This window comes from Bos javanicus, chromosome 29 (genome assembly GCF_032452875.1).
Source record: "Bos javanicus breed banteng chromosome 29, ARS-OSU_banteng_1.0, whole genome shotgun sequence".
Classification (NCBI taxonomy): Eukaryota; Metazoa; Chordata; class Mammalia; order Artiodactyla; family Bovidae; genus Bos; species Bos javanicus.
Genome location: NC_083896.1, coordinates 26,616,334 through 26,628,707, shown reverse-complemented (window position 1 = coordinate 26,628,707; position 12,374 = coordinate 26,616,334). Strand labels below are relative to the sequence as shown.

Genomic DNA, 12,374 nt, shown 5'->3' with positions numbered 1-12,374 from the left:
TTAATTGTTAATTAGGCTAAGGGATATTAGAAATAATATCCTATTGCTGTTGCCTGGAAAATCCCATGGACGGAGGAGTCTGGTAGGCTGCAGTCCATGCTAAGGGTCAGACACGACTGAGCAACTTTACTTTCACTTTTCACTTTCATGCATTGGAAAAGGAAATGGCAACCCACTCCAGTGTTCTTGCCTGGAGAATCCCAGGGACGGGGAGCCTGGTGGGCTGCCGTCTATGGGGTCACACAGAGTCGGACACGACTGAAGCGACTTAGCAGCAGCAGCTGAAATAAGAGAAGTTCAAGACATACAGACTGACTGGAAACCATACACTGGGCACTCCCATGCTTGTAGAACAAGCTGTAAGAACTGGCAAGCCCAGCAGCTAACAGCTCTAAGTGGCACTCTGTGCTACCGCTTAATAGTAGACTTTTTTGAACTTAACCCAAATAGAAAGCTAGCTAAACTCTGACTTTAGAACATGGCTGGCTGGATCCAACTTGAGCAGATCTTTCATGCAAAGCACCTAAAGAACAGGGAGCTGAAATTTCACATTGACAAGAACAAATTCTACAACTACTTTTGCATTTGCTTGCTAAGAAACATACATATGCAGCCGATTTCAGTCTGAGGCTTGCTTTCATTGTTGTATCCCACCAGGGACGGGAGGTTATGAAAGAATGTGTACCTATAGCTCTGAGCTCTAATTGTCAGATATACCCAACAACTATAAAGTGTGCAAGTGGTTTAGGGCAGTTCAAAAAAGAAAGGGAAGTGTATTTCTATGCTTTTTTTCCATTCCTCTTATATATAGCACTTTACACAGTCATTTCCTGATTTTCTAAAAATGATTTAATACAAAAACGAACTTAAGAAGCTAACTGCCTCTGAACAAGAAACAGATGAAGTTGTTTTTTTTTTTAAGGATCAAAGAGAGAAACTTACCTAATATGTAAGAGTTTGGGGAAAGACAAAGACTGGGAGGATCCAATCGTATGATCATACTGAGGTTCTGATCTAGGAAGTAAACATGATTCATGGTTTAATCTCAATATAAAAGTATCTTTTTCGATACACAGGAAAATTTCTGCCTACAAAACAAATTCAAGAGCCAGTTCACTGCATTTGCTCTTGTTCAATTTGCTTTAACCATATAAAAAATAATTGATTAAAGAGTTTTAGGTTTCTCTGAATCTTTTAATAAAAATTCTACTTCACTCTTAAAAGGTATGATAAAATCTTTGATGCATATAGAATGTCAGAGGTTTCAACCCAACCCCCACCCCATGTAAGTTCCTCAAATACTTCCTACTGAACATATAAGTCATTACCTTAGATTAATCACAGGAAGAGGTGGTGAGGAGAGGAGTTTCTTAAACTGATGTGTGCTTAAAACTTCTCCATCAAAGTTCACCTCCCACATCCTGGAGCCAGGGCGAGCACAGTATATTAGGGGCTGCTGGCCTGCAGAACACCTTCCCGGGAAGAAACAAGCTCCATATTCTCCATCTCTTTCCTTGTTTCCAATTTTCCAAAATTTTTCTCTAATACCCCCCACAAAAAGAGAGAAATCATGTTTACTGACAGAAATGTCAAAAGCACTGGACTGCAAATCCACATGGCCATAATAACCGCACCCACAATGTCCTCCCTTTCTTCATATTAGCAATTTACTGGAACGAACAACAGAATGGAAAGATCAAAAACAGGGTTACAACTCTCATTTGCCATTAACTATTTCTGTTACAGGAAGCAAAACACTTCAGGTTAGTATTCAGTTTATTAGCCACAGTCAGAGTTAATGTGAAGGCTCTTCTCCAAAACTAAAGATGAGTGCTCCCAAACCATTTCCTACATCCTTAAATCCTACTGATTGCTCATCTGGTTTTTCAGCTGCCCCGTGGAGGCCACTGATCTACTCTCCAATCCTGTCTCCAGGCCACTCGTCTGTCACAAATACCCAATAAACGCCTCACTCTTTCCTGAAAACGCTAAGTCCTTCTGAAAGTCTGTACCTTGGGACATTCCGTTCCCCTAGGATTACACGAACTAGCTATATAAAAGAACTGCACATACAAAGCTGCCTGAGAACATGGAGGGTGAGGATGAGTATGGCTCTTCCCAAACACTCCTTTATTTTTCATGAGCTAACTCCATCCTTCCTCCTCTGACAGCCTTCTCTGACTCCTACAAGCAGAATTTCAGGCTTCCCATGCCATGTTTTCAAAGCATTCACCGCATCGCATGTGGCAGTGGTGTCTACTTGAACGGGAGGTGCTAGTGGCGAAGAACCCACCGGCCAGTGTAGGAGACGTAAGAGACTCTGGTTCCATCCCTGGGTAGGGATTTTGATCCCTAGGTAGGGAAGATCCCTGGAGGAGGGCATGGCAACCCTCTCCAGTATTCTTGTCTAGAGAATCCCCATGGATGGAGGAGCCTGGCGGGCTACAGTCCACAGGGTCACAAAGAGTCAGACACGACTGAAGCGACTTAGCACCTGTGCATACACCCTGCACTAAACTTGCTTGAAGAATAAAACAAAACATCAGCTTTACTAGAAGAATAGTTTTAAGGATTAACTAAAATAAGCCAGAAATGTATTTTATTTCCCAAATAAGGAACATAAGTAATGAAACCATAACTTCTTATATTGCTCTGTATGCACTTCAAAGCACGTTCACATACATAATTCTTCTAGTGAAGCTCATTAACAACACTGACAGAAAGCAGCAGGAAAAGCAACCGCGTATCTCACTTGGGTTAGTTATCAGGAGCCTTGGTTTGAACAAAAAAAAGTGTTTGTTTGGAAAGGAACATAGCTTGAAACAAACAAAACTTTAACATAAATAAAAAATGTTAATTACTGTACTATCCAGGTTCCCCCAAACTGAATTCTAGCTAATGAATAAGGCATTTCTAAAACATGTTATTTTTGCAGTTGGCTATCCTCATAACCAACTCTAGTCACAATCCTGTGAAACGGGAATTAGCAACTATATTGCACAGAGATAAAAATAAACCTCCATTTATTTAGCTCTTTATACCATTTCACTAGATTCTCAAAACAACCCTAGAAAGGTGTTAATTCAGTCCAGTGTTCTGACCACTTGTCAGAATGTCAGTCAGATTTCTGAACTGGACTATGTAGTAAACAGGAAAAAACACAGATGAAGAATATTTAAGAAATTTGTGAGGTTAACTAATATTTTACTCAAATCTCAAGAGTAGATTTAATGGCCAAAAGGTCCAATGTCAAAGGATATACTAGAAGTAACTGAGGTACAGAAAAGACACAAAACCAAGACAGAAAGATTCTAGTCTGCCTCCTCCAGCCGCATGATGTCAAGCAAGCTCTACTGCTCACTAGGTCTAGGCTAAAAGTGAACGGGTGACATTGGATGATATCCAGTTCTATAAGCCTAACTTCATCACTAACCCACAGTCTGAAATAAGTCAGAACCAAGTACATCCCCCTTCCTACTAATTCCAGGTAAACAGATGCTTTGCGTCTCAAAGCCTTGCTCCACAGCTGTATACCCAGGTTCTGATACCAGACACCTGCAACCTCCTATTATGGTCTCCTTTCCACAAGTCTTTCTCATCCTAAGAAAACAAAGTGAAACCTCTCCTCACCTTCTCACGAGATAGAAGAACCCCCAGAAAGACATAAAAAGCTTCCAATCCCGGATAGTTCTAAGAGGACCAATTTCCAAACCCTGATTTCCCACATGTACACTTCCTTAAAAATGATCTGAGAGCCCATGTACTTAGTTAGAGTGACATTTACAGCTGTCACTCTCAGTATGGTGCAGACTTACCAACAGGATCCCCAGCAACTCCCAGCTCAAGCCAGAAGGACACATCTTGGAATATGCCTAATTCTTTCTCACTGCTCCCCAAGAGGCTGCACCTTCCTACTAGAACAGCCTCTCCTCTCCTACCTTTCTGCCTTCAAACCTCACCTACTAAACCTCCTCATCAAATTACTGAAGCTGGCTAGCGGACTCACAGGGGTTTATCAAGCAATTTTCTCTTTTTTCGTGTGTGCTCAAAATTCTCCATAACACATTTCTAAAAGAGGGGATGGGTTCGGAGGAATATGGTAGCTGGCCAAGGCTGCTAGAAGGGAAAAGGTGGGGTGGGGGTGGTGAATATTTCTATGCAGTGAGAATGGCTGAGGAACTTAAGCACAGTGATACACAGGATTTATTCATTTCAAGCCATTTCCTGTTCTGGTATTTCACAGCCACTACCAATACACTCCTTTGCCATTCACTGGCCCTTTGGCTTGACCCTTGAGATTTCAGTAAATATTTGTCAGCTTCACAAAGTTCTTACTTATTCATCACCCAGTTTTACCTTTTAGTAAAATTCTATTAAATACACAGCAAAATTCCACATCACCATAAAATCTGAGACTCTGAGCCATGTGGGAGAGCAGTTCTCCTGGGTTCCATTATCCTTGCTCTCCACCTGGGCACCTTTCCCAAAAAGTCTCTCGCTTTTCCAGCAAAAGAAAAAAACTACATATCCAATTCCAACAACAACAACAAACTCAACCAAAGAAGACGCCCTGATTCCCCATATAGGAACAGGCCTTTGTTCAACCTTCCTTCATGGCACTCAGACCAGGCTTCTTGGTAGAATTGAGTTTTTGCCTTAGTCACCCACTGGACTATGGTCACTCTCCTCTATATCCTCTCTGCTCTCTAACATCAACTTGCACAGAGCTGGTTCCTTATTAATATTTGTATAACTGAATTGAAGAAATTGGGCGAGATGACTTCTAAGTCCCTTCCAGCTCTGAAATTCTGTATTCCCAATGACTCATGGTTAGTAAGTATACCTCTCAGTGTCACACAAGAAGGATCGAGTAAGCGAAGATACAAGGAGTCTTCCATCCAAATAATCTAACTGGACAACACAGGAATCAACTGTCGTTATTGTCTGAACAGGAAACATCACAAAGGCAGCAGCTGCCTAAAGGGGATGTGACAAGAAAATAAAATTTATCTTTGTGTATACACATAATCCTCCTCTCTTTACCTTTTAAATGAAAACAGCTTAGATAGCAAAACAAAAATTTTAAACGGACCAAGATTAATTTGCCTGTTAGACTGAGTTTCATCCATTCGTTTTGTGAAATGAATGGATCTACATAACTGCAGAGGAGAATTCTTAAGGCTCTGTTTGTGATTATCTATTCTTAGAAGCTGGGATGAAGAAGACAAAATACGTTTTGGAATATATGAGAGAACTGTTCACCTGTAGACAGTACTTCTCCACTCGGAAAAAAAAGACAAACTAGGGCTAAGAATCCCAAATGTATTTTGGATGAAAAATACATTATGAATCAAGTGGTAACTGTGATGGGTCATTGTGAATATTTCATTAACACATCAAGAATACTCTGATGTGTTAACTAAAAAAATTATTAGGCAATGGTATTTAAATCTCTTCTAATCTGCCACGATCCTCCAAGGAAATAAGCCAATGAGAGACAAGTTCCCCACTTCTGATTTAACAGCTTTGGAAAAGGAAGACAGTGAAAAGCAGGTCTGCTTAACGACAAACTGGAGCATTCCAGGAAGCCTCAGGACCCACATTGCTGAGCCCAATGCAGGGAGTGCCTTTTAGATTCCATTCACAAGTTACATCTATCCTGAAAGAAAGTATACCTGCACTCAAGAATTTCTTCAAAATGGGGACCAGGAGAATAGGAGCCTGGGCAACTGGTACCATTTCTCCATGTCTGCCATTTTATTCACATAACTAATAAACAGGCATCTGTTCTTTCTTGACAGCCAACTATTAAAGAACGCTTTATTTAAGTGGGCTATCCAGGTGAATTATGGAGTAATGTAATAGACAACGTGCAAATTATGAAAGTTAGCTCACAGTCATTCTGCAACATGACCAAGATAAACCAGGCTACCATACATACTACATGCAAACAAGTTTTCTCAAAATTAATGGTCTGGGCTCTAGATAACCCTGAAAGATATAAAGATCAAACTGTGTTCTTTAATTGAAATTCTGTAAGACAACATCTTATATATTCACCCACTTACACAAAGCACTGAACTGGTTCTCACCTTTGCTTGCTTAGAAGTGTTGAGTTTGATGGCAGAAACTTTCCCCAGATGATCACCTACAAATATTCTAAGAATAGCTGTATCCCAACAGAGAGCTGTAATTTTTCGGCCTTTGTGTTCTGAAGACACATAAATTCGTTCTGGCTTCCCGCGACGCTCTTGATTTAATTCCCAAACAACTACAAGACCTTGACTGCAAGAATGGAGACACAGAAGCAAATTTTTGGCAGTGGTGAAAAATGTACAATTTCGCTGCATCACAGTATCAACTATATTAAATATATAAGCATATTCTTTTTCTTCAGAAAAGAGGAAGTAGAAAGCCAAGGTATTAATCTCCTTGCTTTAGTCCACCAATTTAATACAACAGAAAACTTTGAGGTCCTAAATTATGTTACCTTTCTACTTTGAAGTCTCAGAAATGTTGCCTCATATTAGTGTTTTCCACAAATCCTATAGTGACCAACTGCCCATCCTGGTTTGCTTGGATCTAAATGGTTTCCCAGGTCACAGGACTTTCAGTGCTAAACAAGAGTGAGGCCCAGGCACACCAGGATGATTGGTCACCCTAATAAGCACACAACCCCATTTTTCAATTTCAGATGCATTTGGGAAAAATCAGATAGTTTCAAAACAGTTTCTCACCTGGTAGCCACAGCAACATAATCATCATCATGTAAACAGCAGGCTATCTGAGAAATTGCACCTTCCTAGAGCACAGAAGGAGAACTATTAGGCAGCTCCTCAAAAACGTGTAATTTACTACTCAATCTCAAGTTTTACCTTCTTCTTTTATTCCAAATGATGTTTACAATGGAGAACTCACATTTATGACAGATACTCTAGATGGTACATGACAGGGCAACCCTTAATCTTACCCTGTGAGAAAGAAAAAGCCTGTGCTTCCAGCCTTCTTTCTGAATGAGGTTGAGTCCTCCTCCTGAACTGCCCAAAGCCAACCATTTTCGAGACACGGCTATGCTCGTGCACTAGAAACATGGAAACAGACAAGTGAGAGACTCTCAGCCACTAAGCAAATCAAACTATCTACTGGAAATAAGACACTGAGAATTTGTGTCAGGTTCCTCCCCACCACTCTACCCACTGCCCAGTTAGATACCATCCAACGGGATTCAAGCTCTTATTCTAGAATAGTGAAAGATACAGAAGAAAGGACATTTCAGTTTCAACTTTTTAACTGAATCTCAAAATGGCTGAATAGGCTCAATTGTATAAATGAGTAATTTCCCCCTTGGCAGAAGCCAGTTACTAGCCTATTCATCTTCTGGGCAATTCAGCTAGGTCATTCCAATGCTGACCGCAATGATGGAAGATCAAGTACCCAGGGGATAAAGCAACCACTTTAACCATGTGTTCAGGTAAATCCTTTCTAGTCTGTACGATGAGAACAGAAAACCCACAGCTCTGAGAGCAAGTGAGACTGTAGACGACGCAAATACAAGTCGCTGTACTATTAGATCTCCCCACACCTTCCTCTCCTTATCCAGAAAAAGCAGTGGCCATGCTGTGCCCAGAACACTACGGTAAAAATCACTGGTTGGCAAACAAACATATTCCCAATCCTCTTCAACCTTGCTTCTTTCTACTATGCTGCTGCTACTGCTGCTAAGTCGCTTCAGTCATGTCCGATTCTGTGCGACCCCACAGACTGCAGCCCACCAGGCTCCCCCGTCCCTGGGATTCTCCAGGCAAGAACACTGGAGTGGGTTGCCATTTCCTTCTCCAAGGCATGAAAGTGAAAAGTGAAAGTGAAGTCGCTCAGTCGTGTCCGACTCTTAGCGACCCCATGGACTGCAGCCTACCAGGCTCCTCTGTCCATGGGATTTTCCAGGCAAGAACACTGGAGTGGGGTGCCATTGCCTTCTCCATCTTTCTACTATAGAAGCTGGAAAATCCAAATCTTCACTTACCCAGTTTCTTTTGCAGCTAGGGGGAGCCCTAGAACTCAAGTCCAGCTAATGAGACTAAGCCCTGTGAGGGCTTCCTGGAAAACTCTGCCCTCTCAGATAAATGGTAGAATCTGAAGGGGAAAAAAGCCTTTGTCTCAGGCAGCTCCATCTCACTTGAGCTGCTACTGGAGATAATCAAGACTTGAAGCCGGCCGCTTATCTTGCAAATGTGACCAACAGTCAATATACAGAAGCTAGCAGAACAGGAAAGATGGAAAGCCTGGGTCCTAAGGAATATCAGTGGCCACCACACTAATCCCAGAAATAACAACTTCCAACCAGGTTATAAACACCTTTATTGCTTGAGCCATTACTGAGAAGATTTTCTGTAACTTGCAGCTAAAAAAATGTCAGCTACCAACCCTCATAATTGTTGCTCATATTACTTTGCCTATTACTTCCCGTTCCTTTGCTCAGAGGCTAGAAGGGTGCTCTGGGGTGAGGAATTGGTTATGAGACTATTCTTTACCATGTCATTCCTGAGTTTATCAAATGAACTCAGAGTTTGAGAGAAGCACGTACTCCTTCCCCACAGAACTAATTTTTGGCTAATTTTGCAATGCTAATTTTTAGCTCCGTTCCCTAAAACAGAGGGGTACATCAAATTCCTTGTTTTGAAATGAACTTCATAGAACTGCAATGGTTCTTATTGTTCAAAAGGCAATGAGGTATACTCATTTAAACTATGTTATTTTCAATCAAATACATTACTTTCTGAGAGAAGGCAGTAAGATTTGGGGGAGGGGGTGGATTCAGTAATCAATATCATGACTTTTAAGGATGGGAAAGAAGAATTCAATCAACTGCTTGAAAAATAAATCAAGAAAGTGCTAGGAAAATACCACTTCTATGCAAAGTATTACAGTACAGGTAAGAACACCCAGGAGTCTATGAAACATAAAAAATGTTTGGGAGGGGCACACATGTAACAAAGAACGCACCCAACTATCAATATGAAAATAAAACTGATATAAGGATCAAGAAAATCACCTTTAGACGAGTGGAGTCCAGCCTCAGGGCTGAAAGTAATGGATCCAGAGACTCAAATTCTGCAAGAACATGGCTGTAGGACTCTGGTATCACTGGCACAAAAGTCATTTACCCAGACAGATGAAACTACGTTGAGGGACAGGCACAGTGATCCTGAATAAAACCTGCAGAAATATAATTTAAGAAGCTCACCACTCTTTCAGCAAGCATTAAATGAACAGGTGTTACAGCGAAGAACAAAATCTGACTCCATGATGGATCTGTTCCTTTTAACCTTTGCTCCCCATTGCTGTTGCAATCCATACATAATGGCCTGCCTCAAGGAACCCTGCCCCTCTACCTGAGTCTTAAACCAAAATGCCTTTCTTCAGGACCCGCTCCACCTGTGGATTGCTACAGGAAGGGAGAAATTAACAGTCCCCTCCCTGAGGTTGGCCATTCCAGGAGATGTCTGCAAGATTAATAGCCTTTTTACTTTACTTCCTCACCTTCCTCCCCACCCCTAGAAAACAATCTGGTATCCAGATCCCAAGAAGATGGTTATTTTGAGACAGGAGTCTTGCCATTGTCTCGGTCAACCACCTTTCCAAATAAAGTTATTCTTTGCCTGAACACTTCCGTCTCCGATTTACTGGCCTGTCGTGCGGTGAGCAGGGCAAGCCTGGACTCAGGAACAAGTGGAGAAAACAAGGAAACATGAGAAAGGGACAAGGATTCCCTACTCTGGAGGTGCCTGGCATCTAGGTGGGAAGAAAACAAGTACAAGTAACATTACACGTGAGTCAGCTTGTACGGTATCATTCCCTGACTCTAAAACTCCCAGAGAAAAAAAATCCAGATTCTAAAGGTTCTCCATAATCCTATCCTACTCTATTTATCTAACAGTATAGAACAGACTCTGCAGAATATAAGGGGAAATTCTGTCAAGCTCCTCTGTGGTAAAATAGCAACTCCAGCTGCAATTCTTTGAGCTGTAAATCATCTGTCTGTAAGTCTCTCACTGCATTCAATGGTTGCTGCTAAGTCGCTCAGTCGTGTCCGATTCTGTGCGACCCCATGGACTGCAGCCCACCAGGCTCCTCCGCCCATGCGATTTTCCTGGCAAGAGTACTGGAGTGGGGTGACATTCAATGGTTATGAGCCCACAATTCAACAGTGTTTAACAGGAAAAGGGCCTCTGGATGGCTTCCCCCAGCCTGTGAGTGAGAAGTCGGATGCCAAGAATTAGCACACCAAGGGGAATGAGAGCTTCAGTATCAGACCTGATAGGAAAAATCAGGAGTAAGAATTCACATCCCTGGGATCGCAAAAGTCAGACATAACTTAGTGACTAAACTAAAGAATACAAGGGAGCAAATGCCAGCTACCCAGTGAAGACTTTGTCAACTAACACAAGCATTCGTACCTGTTCGACAACACTCAAGCGTGTGTTTCTGTCAAATTATATCAGGTTCCAGAAAAAAAGAAACAGAATTTAAGAAAATTCTACCCATTAATTTTAACTTTTCCTCAATCTTTTGTTACCTACCAAGTTGAGAATAAAAAGCAAATACCACGGAAAAATTCAGAAATAACTGTTTATACTTGTTTTTAATTATTTATACCTTGTGGTTTTGTTTTTCCCAAAAAAACACATGTATTCACTCACTCATTTATTCAACAAATATGTACTTAGCACCAACTATGTGCCAGGCATCCTTTTAGGTCCCAGAGATACAACAGAGGACAAAACCTAACTGAAAGTCCTAACATTCATGAGGCATAATTTCCAGGGGCAAAACACATACAGACGTTTACAATAGTTTTTACTGCATACACATAACATAGTTTTATTTTCTGCTATTAATGCTGTTTTTAATACAGCTTGATCTGTGCAAGAATGGTGTTCTGAAAAAAAAAAATCATTAGTAGTTCTCCTATACTCAAAATATTTTTTAAAAATCTTCTGCCATTCTTTCACCCATTCACATTATTAAGTATTACAGACACAGAAAAATCAGGATCACCAGACAAACAGCTCTGCTCACCATCGAGTTCTACAAGGGTTAAGCCCTAACCCGCTGCAGTTGCTGACCACCAGGGCACTCAGAGGAAATTAAGTCAACAGGATGAGGCCCGCGGCTCAGACAAAGGCCCCTCAAACAGATGTATATCTCAGGCAGAATTTTAATCACCTCAGATTTTCATACATCCCCATACATAGAAAAGCGGTTCTTTGTGATTAGCAGTACTCTTTTACCAAGATATAGGCCTGCCTGCACTTATTTCCCAGCTAAAATTCCCACGTAAACTGTCTTCTCTCCTACCTCTTCTGAGCAGTTTCCTCAGAGCCAACTGAGTGGCTATGGCCCAGGCTGAAGTCCTCAGCAAGCCCCTGAGTAAAATTTAAACCCATAATTCTGGTGTTTTTTCCTCCAAATCAGCGGCTTCTAGTAAAATATGAGGCACAGTGGTGCTAACAAGACAAAATAATTCCAGAAAGCAGTCACTTTATAATTAACTGAGGAGGAAAGACAAATCACATACACACACACAGCCCCCTCATACACACACACACACACACACCCCTCATACACACACACACACACACACCTCATAAGGGGAACAAAAGCAAAGTAATACGTCGGAACACAGAGGACAGAGGGATCACATTGAGTTAAAAGTAACCGCAGAAACCTTTCTAAGGGAAGCAGCACTGGAGCTGAGGAAAGGGAGGGTAAAGAGGCAGCAATAAGCCAAGTATTTACTGTTGTTGTTTAGTCACTAAGTGGTGGCCTACTCTTTGCGCCCCCATGGACTGTAGCCCACCAGGCTCCTCTGTCCACGGGATTTCCCAGGCAATACTGGAGTGTGTTGCCATTTCCTTCTCCAGGGGATCTTCCCAACTCAGGGATGGAATCCGTGTCTCCTGCATTGGCAAGTCAGATGATATATTTGGAGAATATAAGTCTTTGGTTGAAACACAGCATACAAGCAATGGAATAAAAAAGATAAACCTGGATATTAATTCAGGTACAAGTTACAAAGCACTATGAATCTCAAACCAAGGAACCTGAACAAATTATATTTGGTAAGCAACAGAAAGGCATTGAAGGATTTAGTACTGGTAGACAACATAATTGCTGTAAAGCGCTGTGGGCAGACACTAGAAACCAAGGACTTGAGAAAAGGGGTTAGAAGTGAGAAACTAAAGATAAGGTCTGTTAGTTACTCAAGACATCTTGTGGAGAAGGAGAAAACCTTTCTTGACTTTATGAGCAGAGGAGACTCAGACAGACATGTAGGTAGTAAATGAACAGAATTTAGAATGATAGGGACTGAA

At 41.4% G+C, this 12,374-nt stretch overlaps 1 protein-coding gene across 4 annotated transcripts in view; it reads right to left on the bottom strand.

Moving 5' to 3' along the window:
- The window catches only part of HPS5 (HPS5 biogenesis of lysosomal organelles complex 2 subunit 2), a 48,224-nt gene that overhangs the window by 31,885 nt on the left and 3,965 nt on the right, over window positions 1-12,374 (bottom strand). For 3 of the 4 annotated variants that reach the window (XM_061406255.1, XM_061406254.1, XM_061406252.1), the window contains exons 2-8: window positions 9,053-9,216; window positions 6,971-7,081; window positions 6,738-6,802; window positions 6,093-6,285; window positions 4,844-4,977; window positions 1,329-1,541; window positions 943-1,014 (exon numbers count right to left, since the gene is read on the bottom strand). In XM_061406255.1, the coding sequence (XP_061262239.1) occupies window positions 943-1,014; window positions 1,329-1,541; window positions 4,844-4,977; window positions 6,093-6,285; window positions 6,738-6,802; window positions 6,971-7,081; window positions 9,053-9,160 (896 nt within the window). In that variant the 5' untranslated portion in view covers window positions 9,161-9,216. Of the gene's footprint in view, window positions 1-942; window positions 1,015-1,328; window positions 1,542-4,843; window positions 4,978-6,092; window positions 6,286-6,737; window positions 6,803-6,970; window positions 7,082-9,052; window positions 9,217-11,358; window positions 11,508-12,374 lie in introns of all 4 variants that reach the window. The other variant, XM_061406253.1, reaches the window with a different exon arrangement.